This window comes from Hordeum vulgare, chromosome 5H, assembly GCF_904849725.1.
Source record: "Hordeum vulgare subsp. vulgare chromosome 5H, MorexV3_pseudomolecules_assembly, whole genome shotgun sequence".
Classification (NCBI taxonomy): domain Eukaryota; kingdom Viridiplantae; phylum Streptophyta; class Magnoliopsida; order Poales; family Poaceae; genus Hordeum; species Hordeum vulgare.
In genome coordinates this window covers 428041027-428059354 of record NC_058522.1, presented here as the reverse complement: position 1 = coordinate 428059354, position 18328 = coordinate 428041027, and the positions used below count along the sequence as shown (strand labels likewise).

The 18328-nt window shown below is 43.8% G+C and overlaps 1 protein-coding gene across 1 annotated transcript; it reads right to left on the bottom strand.

Annotated features, from left to right (window-relative positions):
• Positions 1–1109: 1109 nt before the first annotated feature.
• LOC123395452 (transcription factor TB1-like) lies at positions 1110–3179 on the bottom strand. Its single transcript, XM_045090455.1, has one exon. The coding sequence runs from the start codon at positions 2211–2213 to the stop codon at positions 1392–1394; it is 822 nt and encodes a 273-aa protein (XP_044946390.1). The 5' UTR covers positions 2214–3179; the 3' UTR covers positions 1110–1391.
• Between the last annotated feature and the right edge of the window lie 15149 nt (positions 3180–18328).

The following is an 18328-nucleotide window of genomic DNA, read 5'->3' as shown; positions in this document are numbered from 1 at the left end:
ATGTATAGGTGTGCTCATGGTTTTTGCCAATTGTACATGTCAATGTTTAACTTACTTTAAAATGAAAATGTAGAATGTTCAAAATGTTGTATTACTCAATTATAAACTTTTTCAAACAAATTGATGGTTAAACCCTCCAAGGCTCCAAACATAGAGAACTAATAATGTGTTCAGCTAGAATCTAATCAAGCTATATAGGAAAAATATTTTGGATATATGGGTGTTCACATGGTTCAACAGTTACTTGGTTCGGATTTCTCACTTCGCCAAACCAGTGTCTTGATTACGAAAATATCAAAGTATTTCCTAGATTATTTTCACTCTTTAGTTTGGTCATGATGTTAACAGGTGAATAGTTTCATCCATGATGCCACAACATCAACTTGATTTACATTAGGATGAATGTTTGTAAGGTTGAAAAATGAAGCTAAATCAAACAAATAAATACTGTAAACTCCATAAATTGTAAGTTACTAAAGTCTGTATTTCTAACTTCCTTTAGTCCTAAATTTTTAAAACTTAGAGTCTGATTTTGCCCCTTTCTCTTGCTCTTGCAGCTCCAGCTAACCATCCAAAACAATGTGTACTTGCAAATGATTGCTTCTGGAAAGATATTCCAGATCAGCATGTACTTTGTAGACTGGAACTAGTAACTGATCATATACACCATCCAATGTATATGTTATCTAGCCTCATAGGCACTCTGAGCTAGTGAGTTAGTTACGTATATATCTAGATGGAACTTACTTTTTTGTACTATGATGCAAAGGTTTTGTGTAGGAAAAAAGTACTATGTACAACTTAACAAAATTAGGCATACTTATTTTATTTTGCTTGCGAGTGGAAGGCCATCGTTATTCTAGGTTACAAGAAGGTACAGACCTATAAACAGGCTAAACACTACGTATTCTTTATGCACGCATAGGGTTTCCTGATACTCTTGTGTTTGATCATAAAAGTGCTGACTGCATGTGCTGAACTTTTCTACGCTCTGTCTTTCCTCTTTACCTGAAGACTGAAGTTACCTCCCGCTGATCTACATACACTGGCATCTCATGAATATAAACGCATGCAGTGAACACACCGACCATTTAGCTTCTCTCTCTCTATAGCTTAAGATGACCAGCTTCAATAAAATCTTATAAAATAGTCCCCAAATTAAGACATGAAAGACGATGGACTTCAAGAAAATCTTAAAAGGCATCACCCTCAAAAGCAAAGAAAAAATAGCAACATAGAACAAAACCATGAGATTTGCAAATAATAATACTAAGAGAGTAGTAGATCCGTACACATGCAATAATTAACTAAGAACATGATGCGCTCGGCAGATCAAGACCTAATTAAGCTGCTCGATCGCTAGTACCTGGAAGTCTGCTGGAAGCCTGGAACTAGTATTGCATACCGTCTAAGAAATCACCGTCTTCGTCATACTCGCCATCATCGTCGCATTCTCCTGCGTTGATGCACATCATCTCGCCGAGGTCGTAGTAGTACTCCCCGCCAGTCATCGAAGCCGACATGAGGCCGCTGTTCATCTCGCGTCTGTGCTCCATGGGCACCGACGTCCCACCACCCCTAGCCCTCATCGCTTTCTCCACATCCACTGCGCCCTTTCCCGACCCGGCGGCCAGCTCCGTCTCCTTGAGCCGGCGGCCTTCACGCTCCACCGATGATAGCGAGGACATGCCATCTTCTCCCGCTCCAGCGACGTGGAGCCGAGAGGACTCGGATAGGCGGTCGATGGCTGGCTTAGACTGGGTGAGCAGCCAGTCCACAGTCTTGCTGGCCTTGTCGAAGCCGAGCTGGTCCTGCAGCGCGAAGAAGTCACGCGCGACGTCGAGGGAGAGCCGCATCCGGCGGTCCCGGACGCCCTGCGCCGTCCGGATCTTGCTGTGCCGGTCCGTCCTGAACGGCCGCTTCCTCGCCCTCGCGTGTCCGGCGCCGGCGGCCTGCACTGCGCCAGTTCTTGGCCCGTTCCCCGGCGGCATGTCCGCCAGAGGAGGAGCCGGCGGACGCGGCCTGAGCACCGCCTCCAGCGTCTCGGAGTTGAACTGGTTGCCATGGCCCGGGAAGAAGTGGTCGTAGTGCTGAATCTGATGGTCCTGATGCGCGGGAGGCGCCATGGAGAAGCTGCTGGCAGGGTTTGGCGTCTGCGCGGGCGGTTCTCGGGAGATCCAGAAACCGTGAGGGTTAGGGTGGTAAGGCAACATTGGCGAGTGCAGTAGCTAGTAGCTGCCTGCACTTGAGTACAATATATCTTCCTACAGCAAGATCTACTTCTTGATCTAACACTACAGTTGCTTCTACTCCTAGTTGGTTGAGGACTCTCTTCTTCCTCTTTCACATGAGAAGTATGAGATCGACTATATTGGAAGTGACTAGGTACGAACGATGGTGATATAAGCTCAGCTCAGCATGGTGCCCAACTCTCCATCCCCACTAGCTCCCATTGATGTACATGCGCTGATGTGCATCGATCTATCAACCGGCTTAATGGGAAGGCCAGCAGCCAGAGAGGGGAAAGAAGGGAGGGCAAAGGTTGGGGATGGAGAAAGGGGTCTACAGGAAGCTGAAAGATGGGAGTGGTGAGCTAGGCAGCTAGGTATTTATTAGTGGAGCTAGCATATAGGGTGTGGGTGTGGGTGCGATGTGTACGCGCGCGTTTTGTTTGTTTTTTATCAGTGATTTTGCTGCATGCTATGCTAGCTAGGTCACAGAGGGCAGTGAGGGCATTTGAGTTTCGAGCAATGGCGCCCGTCGCTGTGGGTGGTGGCGCGCTGTCTGGCCATCGACGACTGTTGCGTCACTACTGCGCGTGTATGCGCAGGGCGGCAGCCTGGGCTACGCATAGGTCGAGCTCGACCCGTAGGTAGGTAGGTCCGTAGCTGTCTGATGTTGGTGTGCGTAGTTAGGAGAGTTCGCGAGGGAATGATGAAGGCATTATTGCGGTCGATCGAGGGCTACAGTACTGTACTGTAGGGACACGTGGGAATGCAGGCGTTTATGTGACATATAAATCTATGTGGTCTCTCCATAGACAGTGTGCATGTACGTATGATTTTGTAGTACAAAGAACTCATATGTCATCATAAGTTAATAATTTGACAAGCTAGCTCCACAATTGTGCATAGGTATACCACACTAGTAGGAAAGAGGGCTTTGGTCCAGGGTCTGCAATCCCACTAGTCCCGGTTCATTCATGAACCGGGACCTATGATATAATTGGTCCCGGTTCGTGAGGCCAGGGCGCCAGCCGGGCATCGTGGGCCATTAGTCCCGGTTCGTGTCAACCCTTTGGTCCCGGTCCCAGACATGAACCGGGACCAATAGGCAGCGACCGTTCGTAACCCCATTAATCTCGGTTGGTGAATCAAACTGGGACCAGGTGGACCGTTCGTATCCCCTTTAGTCCCGGTTAGTAGATCAAACCGGGACGAAGTGGTGGTGGCAGCCGTTAGTATCGCCCTTTAGTCCCAGTTGGTGGCTCAAACTGGGACTAAAGGCCCAAACGGTTTGCCTCCCGCTTCGTTTCCAGCGATGAAAAGCACAACCGAAGCAGAGTCTATCGCCATTTCTCTGCTCTTCTCCTCTCTCGCTCTCCTCTCTTCTTCCCCTCTCTTCTTCCCTTCTCTTCTTCCACCATGCCAACTCACTACGGAGAGGTGCTCGCACATGGCAAGACCAAGCTGGATGTTGTGTACACGAACAACAGCAGGGAGATGTCGCATTTTCTTAGACAATTGAAGGGATGGCTTGACGCCGCGCTGGAGCATGAGAAGTTCTGGGGCTTGATCTGGAGTACACGGCCGGTCAACGAGGTGTTGCCGTCATCCAACTATGTTTCAAACTCCATGTCTTGATCTTTCAATGAGCGAGGTATGTTTTGAGGCTTTCTTTGATCCAAGGTTATGAAACATGCATATATATAGTTATTTCTTTAGGTTCCATTAGATAGCAATATGCAGTTTCTATATATGTTCCATTGGATAGTTAATTGAGGGTTTCTTGATCAATTCATAGGATATGAAAACAACATAGGATCGATAGCAATATGTTCCATTTTGGAATCCTATAAAGATCAATTTCTCTTTAGTTGTAGTGAAACAATTTTATGCGGCGTTCTTTGATCCAAGGTTATGAAAATTCTTACTTAAATAGTTACTTGCACAAGGCCAATGCTCGCTACGGAGAAAATGTGAGTTATCCTGAACCAGCGTTGACCGGGTGGAGTATCTGTGCATGTCGCGGGACAAGGCCGTTGATGGAAAAACGATTGATAATTGAGGGTAGGGTTCTTGACACTAGTAGAAAACATGGTTTTGGTTCAGGTGAAATAAGAGGTTTAATCCTAGTTTTGTTACGAACCGGGATTAATGGGTGCATCAGTCCCGGTTCATGAGGCGAGGACGCCGGCCAGGCCAGGGTCCCGATTCGCCTAACCCCTTTGGTCCCGGTTTTAGACACGAACCGGGGCCAATGGTCCTCGCTTCTGGCGCAGAACCTTTAGTCCCGGTTGGTGGATGGAACCGGGACTAAAGGTCAGTCTTCTATCCCGGTTCTAGCCATCAACCGGGACCAAAGAAATGCCTATATATGCCCTCGCCCCTGCCCACCCTCTCCTCTATTTTTGGCCGTGTGGGAGATGTGCATGCCCTGTTGTGTTCATCGTTCTATGCATGCACATGAGGTGTTCGATGAAATGCCCGAGCCACACTTAAGCTTTCTCCTCTCCAAGCTCGACCTCTAAGCTCTATTTTCCTCAAGATTTGTCTAGGTTTGACGGTGCATCAACTACACAAGTGTTCTAAAAGGTTAGCTACTCCATCCTTTCATCTCTCACTGCTAGTTTACCTCATTTCAAATGCTCTAGAAGTAGAGTGGTTTGTGGGTTTTAGTGTAGGAGTGTATGTGGGAGTTCTATTGATTTAGATGCACAATTTGAACTCAAATTAACTTCTTACAGTTTGCACATGTGCAGGGTGCTGTCTCGTCCCCATCCTCACCGTCGTCGATCGCCCGCGCCGATCTCATCACCGGCACCACCGTGGTGAGCCTCTTGTTCTTATCTTCTTTTTAAAAGGGAAAAAAATTCTTACTTGTATGATTTAGATAGATACTTGTATAAATTTATTACTTTTATTATTGTTTGTTATTATATAGTGTGATGGTTTTGGTATCTGCCCACGTCGGCCCTCGTCCGGCCTATGATTCAGACGTGGTATATTTTCTTTTATAACTATTTGTTCCATTTAGTGTTTATGCCAATTATGTCGACCAACGTGACATGGATGTTTTTATCTAGGAGGTATGTGAACCGAAAATTCCAACCGACCCTCTTGTCAAGAGGTTAAATTTAGTTGAAAAATAAAACAATTACTTGAAGAAAAAATTGAAAATAATTGAGGAGAAGAATATGGAATTGGATTTGCATGTTGCCGATGTCGTCAATGATCACAAGATCATGATGGATGAAATGTGGTTGAAGATGGATGCAATGCGCTTGAAGATGGATGCAATGCGATTGAAGATTAGAAATATTAGAAAATATGCCATTGATAAAGAGGCTTGGTATCATTATGCTGTTGGGTCAATTGTTACCTTAGTTGCGATTTTGATCACATTTTTTGTTGCATTTAAATGTTTTACATAGTTCTATGTTGTTTTATGAGAACTATATATGAGCTTTTTATATTTATTTTTGTAGTAATAACATTTGATCACTACTGTACTTTGGTTTTATTGTGATGATGAACTTGTATTAATTTGGTCATTTCTCTATTCATGATGTTCTGCCAAGGTTTTTGATATACTTAATTTCATAATACAGATGAACCGCCAATGGATGTATGATGATCGACGCACTTTGGAGTACATTACGGGCCTGCGTAATTTTCTTGGTGTGGCCAAGGCAACCAAGCAGAATGGTTTTATGTACTGTCCATGTGTTAACTATGAGAATAGGAAGGATTACTCTTCCCCAAAAACCCTTCATGTCCACCTTCTTGAGAAGGATTTCATGCCCCACTATTATGTTTGGACCAAGCACGGAGAAAGAGGGGTTATAATGGAAGACAATAAAGTAGAAGAGGATGATGACAACTATCTGGATCCTATGTTCCCTGAATACGGTGATACTTCAACGGGGGAAGCTGAAGATCAAGAGGCACGAGACGATGTGCCCGATGATGATCTTTGTCGGGTCATTGTCGATGCACAGAGAGAGTGCGAAAGTGAAAGGGAGAAGTTGAAGTTCGAGCGCATGTTAGAGGATCACAAAAAAGTGGTGTACCCAAATTGCAAAGATGGCAACACAAAGCTTGGTACCACACTGGAATTGCTGTAATGGAAGGTAGAGAATGGTTTATCTGACAAGGGATTTGAGAAGTTACTGAAAGTAATGAACAAGAAGCTTCCAAAGGATAACGAATTGCTTGATAGTATGTATGAAGCAAAGAAGGTTCTTTGCCCTCTAGGATTGGAGGTGCAGAAGATACATGCATGTCCTAATGACTGTATCCTCTACCGCGCTAAGTACAAGGATTTGAACGCATGCCCGGTATGCGGTGCATTGCGGTATAAGATCAGACGAGATGACCCTCGTGATGTTGAGGGTGAGCGTCCCAGGAAGAGGGTTCCTGCAAAGGTGATGTGGTATGCTCTTATAATACCACGGTTGAAACATTTGTTCATAAACAAAGAGCATGCCAAGTTGATGCAATGGCACAAGGAAGACCGTAAGAAAGACGGGAAGTTGAGAGCACCCCCTGATGGGTCGCAGTGGAGAAAAATCGGGAGAAGGTGGGGGGACTTTGCAGGTGACACAAGGAAGTATGGTTTGATTTAAGTGCAGATGACCTTAATCCTTTTGGGGAGAAGAGCAGCAATCATAGCACCTGGCCCATGACTCTATGTATCTATAACCTTCCTCCTTAGTTGTGCATGAAGCGGAAATTCATTATGATGCCAATGCTCATCCAAGGCCCTAAGCAACCCGGCAACGACATTGATGTGTACCTAAGGTCATTAGTTGAAGAACTTTTACAGCTATGGAATGAAAAAGGTGTACGTGTGTGGGATGAGCACAAAGAACATGAATTTAACCTACATGCGTTGCTATTTGTAACCATCAATGATTGGCCTGCTCTTAGTAACCTTTCAGGATAGACAAACAAGGGATACCACGTATGCACACACTTCTTAGATGACACCGAAAGTATATATTTGGACAAATGCAGGAAGAATGTGTAGCTGAGACATCGTCGATTTCTTCTGACGAACCATCAATGTTGAATGAAAGGAAAGCATTTCTGAACGTGCGTTATATCGACTAGAGGGGGGTGAATAAGCAATTTTTATAAATTCATCACTGAGGAGTCATGAACTGAGTGCAGCAGAAATAGTACTTAGACAAAAGTACAAAAATGACTACAACAAAGTACTCAACGTGAATTGATAGGATCGGTTTGCACAGGTCAGGTATACACGATAAGCAGGTGAAGAATTTGAGGTGAGGGATTCAAAGAAAGTCTTCGGTCAAATTCTTCAAACTGTACAGATGAAAGTACTCAACATGTAATTGAGGAAATGAAAAGAGTTGAAGAAATAGAACCAGTAACTCGATGAAGATAGTGGTTGGTGACCGAGTTCCAAATGTTGTGACAGTTGTACGTCCGGTTTGGAGCGATTTGGTATTGAAACCGAAGGACACAGAGTCCCAAGACACACAGTCCCTACCGTATTCTCCTTGAGCTAAGGACACACAGTCCTCGCCCAACACTCATGGTAAGTCTTCAGGGCAGACTTCCAAACCTTCACAAACTCGGTCACCCGGCAATCCACAATTGACTGCTAGATGCTCTAGACCATGACGCCTAACTATCTGGAGGATGCACAGTCCTCAAAGGTAACAAGCGTCGGTTCCACACAGGAACAATCTCTTCAGTGATGCTCAATCGATATCACTTGGGTTTTCGTTTGGCTTTGGGTGTTTGGGGTATTTCCTCACTTGATGATTTTTGCTCAAAGTCCTCGAGGAATTGGGTTGCTCTAAATGACAAGTGTCAGTTTCTCTTGGAGCAGCCAACCAACTAGTGCTTGTGGGGGCGGCTATTTATAGCCTAGGAGCATCCCGACATGATTTGACATTAATGCCCTTAATGATATGACCGTTGGGTGGATAAGATTTGGGACAGGTAGCGCGTGGCGCGGCAACGGTCGGAACTTTCAACTGTGAAATTCCTCATGTCTCTCATGTTCCTCGCTTTGAGGATCTGGTAGGTGTAGGTTTGAGTTGAGTATCACGAGAAAATTGTTTCCATAGTTTTACCTCGACCCCCTTTAACAGTACATTGCTCGTATGACTCAAGAATGAAGAAAATGAAATAGAAAGAGTAAATGTTCAAGATTTAAAGTCTTCAGAGTATTTTATTCGGGACACACCGAATTCCTCTCATCAATATCTTCATGACGAATATCAATTTCTTCGGAATTTCTTTGCGATCAAAGTCTTCAATGAGTGACCAAAGACTTCACCCGAACACATAAATTTTTAGGGGTCGATATTCTTCGAATAACTCAAACTCCTCAACGACTTATAGAGCCTGTGTACACTTACAAACTTATCAGTCTCTTAACCTATAAGTCTTCAATCCACCAAAATCACTAAGGAGCACTAGATGCACTTACAATCTCACCCTTTTTGGTGGTTGATGACAAATAGGTTAAGTTTTCAACGGGGATAAAAATATGAAATGTAAGTACAAAGTTTGAGGAATTTGATTGCAAGATACAGAGAACTCCCAATGAAGATGTGCATATCTGATGAATTTGCGTTTGACAGCAAATGCACATTGATGATATATATCATGGAGATCTCCCCCTTGTATCTTGTAATTCATGCATGCATTTGACATATAGTATGAGTAATTTGAAATGCATGATGAAAAATGGTGTCTGACGAATTTCAACATGCATGCATTAATTAACTTGAGGAAAAAGCATGTGAGGAAAAACGTTCAAAAGTGTGAGAACACCATCGGGCTTAAGTTACAACTCATTACATCAAACACAATCGGGCTTTACTTACAACTCATTACACGAGAGTTTGTAACTTAATAAAGTTTATAAGCCCATAAATTTGACCCGCTTGAAGACTAACTCAGATTTCCCCCTTTTTCATCAAGTGACAAAAAGGGACGAAACTGAGGACTAACGCCCATGAAGAACTTCACTTCTGAGGTGGAGGAGAGGCGCCAACATTCTTCGTGTCAGTCTTCCTAGTTGGGCTTGTTGCAGTATCAGCAGGTTCTTCATCAGAATCAACAGAGCGGAATGAGAAATATGAGTTGTCCACCAAGTCAGGAACTGTGATCTTCTTGAATTTCTTCTTTGGTTGCCATGACCAATCAAAGACTTGAGTGAATTCCAGTTCTTTAAGTTCCTTAGGAGTCTTGAGGTGTGATAGTATGGCCCAAGTGCGACCAAATACCTCATGAAGATAATAGTGATTTTTCTTCACAACATTTTCAGTGTCGTTGAGGGTTTTCAAAATAGATCCAAACTGACGTTTAACCCATTTATGGTTTTGATCAGCCTTCTGATGAAGACTGAGTAGTAGCTCTGTGTTAGTCATCACCCATGGGGTAGTTGGACTTGGAGGTTTTGCTCCACAATTAGATTCTTGGGTGGCAGTGTCATCATAGGAAGAATAGGATGTAGCCTTGTGAAATTGACCATCTAGTGGCCAATTTCCTTCATCAATCACAGACTTGCCTTTGCCGTCAACTGGTTCAAAAGATTTCTTGATGACTTTGAGAGGAGACAAATAGCTGAGGTGATTCTGAAAGTCATCTTGGTAGTTGATTGCGGATCTGGTTCTGATGAATGTCATGATCCAAGGCACATAATCTTCAGCTCAAGTGGTGACAAGGCATTGTTGACCATTGTCCTCAGGAAGAAGTCGTGAAGGTTCATTTTGATTCCATGAATGACGTTGAATAGTATGTTCTTCATGATCCCGACAACATCTTCCTCATTATCATGGCCTTTGATAGGGGTAAAAGAATAGGTCAATATCATGTAGACTGTTCTGGGCACATACTTCAATTCCTTCACCATGAAGCGAGTCCTTGGAGGATGGCCCAGAGCTAAAGGCCTCATGAGGGCCTCCATTAGATGATTTGGCAACTCCTTTTCATCATATAGGTTTATTGCTTCATTTGAAGGAATTGAGATTGGTAGAGCTCGAAGCAATTCAGTGGCTGGAGCTGTGAAGTGAGTGTGCTGAGTCATACAGTCCAAGACCCAAGAGTTGATATTTTTGGGGTCACCTGAGATGTGCAGAGTGGCATAGAACTGAAGAATAATGTTTGTGTTCTAGTCACAGATATCCGTGCAGAATGGTAGTAGGCATGCATTGTGAAGAACACACAAAATAGGGGTAAAGCATGGAATTTCCGCCATATCACAATGTCGAATGTGTGTGTGATGAAATATCTTCTTCTTCTCCACTAGCATAGCAACATAGTAGTTGAGTTGTGTTCTGGTCCAGAATTTCATGTGTCTTATACGACGCTTGTGGTATGGATTTCCCCGAGTGAAGAAATGATGTTCATCATAGAATTCTGCTTTCTGACACTTTGGCCTCTTTGAGTATGGCTTTCTAGGCTTCGGTTGAAGATTTTGGTGTGCAATTTCTCCAGCTTGAGGAATTCTAGCCACCATAATTGCTGATTCAGGATTTTCAACAAGTGGTACATCAGATGTTTCTTTATGTTGTGGTGAGGTAGTTTCTTCATGCACTTTTTCTTCAGTCCGAGGAATCTGCTGTGCCATTGGTGCAGTTGCAGGTACAACAGTTTCTTCAACATTTGCATTTTCATCAGCTGATGTAGCTGATTCTTGGTCCGGTGCTGATTTCACAAGTGAGCTCTTTTCTTCAGAGCCAGTTAGAATTCTATAGCTGTCGGGGGTGCAGAAGTTTGAGGAATTTGAGAAGTCATTGGTGAATTTGGATGGGCCTTTTCCCAGAAATCATCATGGATTACAGGTGTGGTGCAGCCAATGTCCACATCATCCTCCTTTTCTTTAGGAGTCGTCTTTGGGTTTTGAGGGGGAGGTGTTGAGACTTGAGAATTTGATCACCTTGAATTTCCTCATCTATCGGTGTGGATGCTGTAGAGCGATTTTCAACCATTTCCTCATCCCTTTCTAGAATGGTATGTTCTTCACCAAATGGTACAATCATGTACGATGGTGCAACACTGAGAGGAGTTGCATCAACTGGAGCCGATGATGAAGTAGGCAAAGTTTTCAGGCGTTTTGCCTCTAAAGACTTTGAAGGTGTTGATGCCTTTCACTTCTTGGCTTCCTTCTCAGCATCTTTTGTTTCCTTCACTTCTAAGGCAGAAGGAAGTGCTACTTTCTTCACTTTTGAAAATTTTGGTGAAGGAGCATTTTCTTCAGCCATTGCATAGGTAGTATTCTTCAGCAGTTACATTATGAGCAGATTCATCAGCAGCAGGTTCTTCATTTTCATCAGCGAGTTGTATAGTGTAGCTGGCGTGAGGAATAGTTGGTTGCTTTGGGGCTGCAACCGTGTTGGTGTACTCATCTATGGTGTCAGTTGCGACCTTGACAAACCTCACTTTGACTCCCTTTCGGTCTGCATGATGACTTGTGTATTTGTCAGTGAGGGTTTTCAGCTCAGCTAGAATAGAGACAAGTTGCTCTGGCGTCATGTTGAGAAGATTTTGTTTCAAGTACTTCTCCTTTTTAACCTTTGCTGTCCGAGCTTGTTTGGCTTGTTGATCCTTCCACTTTGCTTCATTTATGAATGTGGTTACCATGTGGCTGGGTCTAGGTGGAAGCTTCAAATCATCAATGGGTGTATTCCGATCTTCAAACCAAAGATCGATGAAGTCCAGTACCACTTTTGGGACCAGTGCGAGGGGAATGGTGTTGCTAGTAGGTTGTGCAACCCTTTCTTGTTTGTTCATGATAATGTCTTGAAGAGCTTCATCATCATATTCCTCACTTCCCTCTGATGCAGAAGGAATATTAAGGACAACTTTGCTTGGGCTTGGCCTTGTTCCTATCCCAGCAGTCTTCTTAGTCTTTAGTATGCGAGTTGAAGATTTGTGAGCTGAGCCAGAGGCAGATGGCATTGAGGAAATTGGAGTCCCTATTGGATGCTGACTCGGATGTGGCTATAGAGGAAGTGAAGACAATGCTGCAGTTAAGGACTTGGCAGCCGTTGATGTTTCTGTCTGAGGAATTTGCTCTTTGGATAATGTTGTTGAGGGCTTTGATTTGACACCAGATTTCTTCACTAGCGTCTTCTTGGGAGGTTGTTCTATAGCAGAAGCCTCAACAACAGAGGAGGAGGCAGCAACAAAATCCTCACTGAACTTCGTTACATTCACGTTTCCCTTTTTTCCTAAATTTGGCCAAATACTTGGCTTTTTCTATAGGATAGTCTTCAATCGTGACCATGCTGGAGGGATGGGCACTTTGTTGGTCTCCGAGAGGCGGTCTATTGCAAGGAGGTTTGTGGGAAAACTTCTTGGCATACTTGGGAGTGACATACTTATATTTCTTCCACTCCTGAGCCCATCTTCGTTCAATCCTCTCAAGCCCGATCTTGCGTTTTGCAGTTGTTTCTTTCCCATGAATTTCTTCATCTAGTGTGCAGTCTTCAGGGATCTCGAAGGCAGCGTTTAGTTCTATCTTCTTGCCACCCTTTTGTTTCCTGACATCCTCCATTTTCTTCACTTGAGGTTTTTGTTGAGGAATTTGTATTCTGGAGGAATCTGATGACATAGGTATATTTTCTTAAAGAAACGTTGGAAATGAGTTAAGTTGATGAGAACCTAGTGATTCATTAATTGACATTTTGTACCTGCGAACAGAGTATATGTGCGAAGAGTTTGGAGAGGTCATATGCGTTCTCAGATTTGAGGAATTTTAAAAAGACTCAAGTTGAGGATTTGACCAATGCAGTTTTGGGGAATTTGACTAAGCACTCTAATCTTGGGTTCCAGAGTTGTGCAGATTCGTAAATTTACACAACCGAGGAATCTCATGAAGAGTTTAGTAACTTAGTGAAATTCATCAAGTGTTCTCGACATGGGTGTGGAGAGCTAAAGGATTTTCTGAGGAATTACAGATTTCACAGATCTAAAGAAAATAAATGGATCTATAGGGGTAGTAAAATAATATTTTAATTACCCTGTTTGATGAACTCGATGAACTGTGGAAGTAAAAACAGAAGCTCGTCGGTTCGTATCGTCAGTTCCCTAACTTGGTGACTGAAGACAGCTACTTCGGCGGCGGAGGGAGCTGATCCGCAGTCGGCGTGAGTCCAGTGATGGTGAGGTCGAGGCAGCGAAGCTGTTCCTCACCGGCGACGAGGATTTCTAGCAGTGGTGCTAGGTTTGAGCTTGAGCGGAGAAGACAAGAGTGAGAGAAGAGTTTTTCACTGAAGGGGGAGGGGCTCTTTATAGCTGAGGTAAAAACGGTCCGAAGAAAAATATTTGGACAAAACTGCCCCTGCCCTTTCGTCTCCGCATGACACGTGCTACCCAGGGACGAAGCGGTGGAGATAGTGGTTATCCTATCGTGAGTTGTGGGTGCAGTTAGACTGGGAATGGTAAAAAAATAGTTTTTAAAAAACAATTTAGGATTTGTAGCAAAGTCATCAGCTGACAAGGGCTTAGTTAGGACTTTGATCAAGTGTCAAATAGAATGCATATGAAGAATTGATAATAGACTTGGTTGAGCTTACCATAGAGGGGAGACGGGTGCGATCACATTCAGTTCGGAAAAGTACCAACTTGAAGACTGAGAAATAAGTGAATGCTGTTGAGGACATTGAAAGCTCATTACATAATATATAGTCAATGAAAATCATCACAATTTTTTTTGAAGAATTTGAAAAAAATGAAGACTTCGCGAACTTTGAGGAATTTTTGAAAAGTCTCGAATTTGAAGAATTTCAACCTTGAAGAATTTCAAAATTTTAAGAATTTAAAAATTTGGTGGTGGCGTGACCCATCGTATAAGAATGATGATTTCAAGCGCCGTGTACAATTGTCGTAGTGCCCTGAGAATCAAATTCTTCATTAATTTCTTCAGACTTAGAGAGCTATTCTTCATTGGCTGAAGAAAAATGTTACTTCGTGTGTTGCGCATCTAAGTCATCAATTTTGCGCAAGTGTTAGGATGTGTGCATTTTTAGAGAACATTCAAAGATTCTAGGATATTTAGCTCACATCGCAACTTGCAAAACCTTTTCTCATACAAGGGCTTAGTGAAGATATCTGCTAGCTGGCCATCAGTCTTCACTTGGTCGATGATGATATTTCCCTTGAGTACATGATCACGAAGAAAATGATGATGAATCTAGATGTGCTTGGTCTTCGAGTGTTGTACTGGGTTGTTGGCGATCTTGATTTCACTCTCATTGTCGCAGTAGAGGGGCACATTCTTCATGTTGATGCCTTAGTCTCTGAGGGTTTGCTTTATCCATAGCAGTTGAGCACATCAAGATCCAGCAACAATGTATTCAGCTTTAGCAGTGGAGAGTGATACGCAGTTCTGCTTCTTTGAGGACCACCAGACTAAGGATCATCTGAGGAAATGACATGTGCCTGACATTGACTTGCAAACCACACGGTCACTAGCATAATCAGAATCAGAATATCCAACGAGGTGAAGATTTGAGCCCTTGGGGTACCGTAATCCAAGTGTTGGTGTGTGAGCAAGATATCGAAGAATATGTTTGATAGCCTTATGGTGTGATTCCTTCGGTTTTGCTTGGAAATGTGCACACATGCAAACACTAAGCATAATGTTTAGACTAGATGCACGTAGGTACAATAAAGAGCCAATCATAGAGCGATATACCTCGTGATCGAAATCTATACCATTTCGTGAGTGCGAAGGTGGCCGTTGGTAGGCATAGGAACCTTGACGCCTTTGCATTCATTCATGCCGAATTTCCTCAGGACATCCTTGAGGTATTTCTCTTGAGAGATGAATATGCCATTGCGTTCTTGATGAATTTGCAGACCTACTAAGAATTTCAGCTCCCAAATTATGGACATTTGATATTATTCACCCATCATGTAGGCAAATTCGTCACTGTAACGTTTGTCAGTACAACCAAAGATAATGTGTCGACATATATTTGGCACACAGATAGTTCATTGTCATAGGATTTTGTGAAAAGAGTAGTATCAAGTGAACCGGGTTTGAAGCCTTTCTTCATGAGGAATTCCTTCAATGTGTCATACCACGCCCGAGGGGCTTGCTTGAGGCCATAGAGTGCCTTTTTGAGTTTCAAGACTTTGTCAGGATGCTTCGGGTCTTCAAAACCTGGGTCTGAGCAACTTATACTTCTTCCTCAAGCTTACCATTGAGGAATGCACTTTTCACATCCATTTGATAGAGAGTAATATTGTGATGGTTAGCATAAGCAAGCAATATACGAATAGCTTCAAGTCTAGATACAGGTGCAAAACTTTCATCAAAGTCAATTACTTCAACCTATGTGTAGCCTTGGGCTACAAGCCGTGCCTTGTTTATCACAACCTAACCATCCTCAACTTCCTTGTTTCGGTAGATCCACTTGGTGCCAATGATATTGTGCTTGCGAGGATTAGGTCTTTTGACGAGTTCCCATACGTCATTTAGCTTGAAGTGGAGAAATTCATCTTGCATGGCTTGAATCCATTTAGGTTCCATGAAGGCTTCATGTGACATCCTCGACTTTTGCTACAGTGATGATTGTAATTAAGCGATAGTGATCCCACGCTAATGATGCCACGCCATCCGTGGATTATATCAATGATCTCGTGTTAGTTGAAACCGAAACAAAATTCGAAGCTTTAAGATAAAGTCAAATGAGAAAGGATTTCGGTTATGAAATTAAAAATGTCGGGGAGTTATAAATATTACCTATAGGATTATAAAAATAAATCAGGCACTTTTGGGATTATTGTAATCTCTATATATTTAAAATAGAATCTTAAATAATAATAATAATAATAATAAATAAAGGAAAGAAAGTAAATAAAATTAGATAATAAAAATGTATAGTAAATAAAATTAAATAATAATAATAATAATAATAATAATAATAAAAGTATTAAAAAAAGGTAAAGGAAAAAGACCCCCTAGCCCAACTCGGCCAAAAATGGCCCAGCCAAGCCATCCCTATTCGGCCCACCCACGTGGGGGTATAAAACCCCACACGACACGCAACCCTAACTGGCAGCCCCTGCCTCCCACTCCTCCCCTGCCGCCGCCACCCCGCAACCCTCGTCTCTCCCGCTCGCCCACCTACCCCCGCGAGGCCACCTACCCCCTCGACCTCCCGTGTCTCTCGGTCCTCCCACTTCCCCCACCAACCGCACCTCTCGCCCTCCCCACGCACCGAGAGAACTCCCTCTCTCTCTCTCGGTCAAACCCCTCCCACCGACACCCCACCAGATCCCACCGACAACTCCCTCTCACCCCACGACACCACCACCCCACCGAGCCCCACGAGCGCTTCCCCAATCCCCGGTTGGTCTCCCTCCGCTCGGTTCCCCTCATCTCCCGTCGCCCCCCCCGCGTCGGCCAAGCCCCATCCCCGCCGGCGACCCTCCACCTCGCCCCTCTATAGCCCCGCGCCGGCCGGAGCTCCCCCGGTGGCCCCATCCGGGCGCCGGCCCTCCTCCGGGCCGGATTCGGCGGCCCTGCCTCACCTCCGCCGACCGTGGCCCTCCGGCGACCCTCGCCGGCACCATCCTCACCGGAACCGCGCCACCGTCACCGCATCATCCTCCTCCTCGCCTTCTCCTTCGCCTCCCCAGAACTCCGGCTTCATCGGGCCCTCTCGTCAACGTCGGTGAGCCCCTTTTCGGGCTCATCCCACCGTCTCCTTCCTCGCGCCTTCCCGTTTCCATTCCGGCAAACGGCGCTCTGTTCCGACGCCGTTAGGATTGAGTAGGTGACGTGGGAGATGTATCTCTCTCTCTTTTGTTGAGTCTTTGTTGTTAACACAAAGAGTTAGGAGATGAGATGAGAAAAATAAAAGAAATAAAAAGACGTATGTATGTATGTATGTATTAGATGTCGTACGTATTTTGTATGCATGAGATGCACGTATGTATGTACTTATGTATGTAGGTATGTGGAGAAATACGTTGATTGTATAAATATGTTTATGGTTGTTTTGTCTCTATGTGGCCTAAGCCACTTACCGGTGGGGCCAACCCACCCCGGTGTCTACGACAGGGAGGCCCCACACCCTCTTTTAAGAAAAGTGAAAATTAAAATTTTAAAATAAAAATATGTTTTTTATTAAATAAATAAATAGATATATTATTTAATTAATTAATTGGGTAAATTAGAATAATTAGAGTATGACACGTGGGTCCCCCACTAAATTAATTTGATTAATTACTATTTAATATTAATTAAAAACTTGTGTCTATGACGCTTGGGACCCACTGGTCAGTTGACCAGTCAACTGTTGATGTCAGCATGACATCATGCTGATGTCATAATAGCATTAAATTAAATTAGTTAAATCTTTTTTTAATTCCTAAATATTGAATAAAACTTCAAAAATTAATATAAAATAATCCGTAAGTCAGATCAAAATATTTTCAACATGAAAGTTGATCACTAGAACGACACGAACCCGGATACACGGTCCATTTGTCTGTCACGCGTCCCTAGCATAGCAAACATGGAACTTTTCCATCGTTTTCCATCTGACCGGTAGTAGCCCGAGACCCGGAAAATATCGTGAGATATTCTTCCGACACATCTATGACGGATGTTGCTGCGTTAGCTCATGTCTAGCCTGCATCTTGCCATGTCATGCATTGTGTTGCACCGTTGCTATTATTTATTGTTTCTTTCCCCTCTTCTTACCGGTAGACCCCGAGACTGACGCTGTTGCCGGGTACATCTACGACCCTGCCTATCAGTCCTTTGCCGCAGAGCGGCAAGGCAAGCAAACCCCCCTTGATCATTCCTATATCGCCTATGTCTTTTTTTCTACTGCTTGCATTAGTATTTTGCTACTGTTGTAGTTAGCTCCTATATCTGATGCATAGCCTATTTTTGATGCACTGCTACTTTCAGTCCTATACTTTAATCTGCTTAGTACAGGTGGAGCAGTCATCCCCTCTGACCCCGTAGTCCAGTTGCCCCGCTTGTTTTCAAATCTCGATCCCTCATCGACGAGCCAGACCCGGCACAACACATACACCCCCTAAGTTGTACGACGCTACAGAGATACTATTGGGTACCGAGGGTGACACCTTGCTAA

Bases quoted from the DNA above. Each gene is read 5' to 3' on its own strand.
- LOC123395452 (XM_045090455.1), bottom strand. From the start codon at position 2,213: ATGTTGCCTTACCACCCTAACCCTCACGGTTTCTGGATCTCCCGAGAA.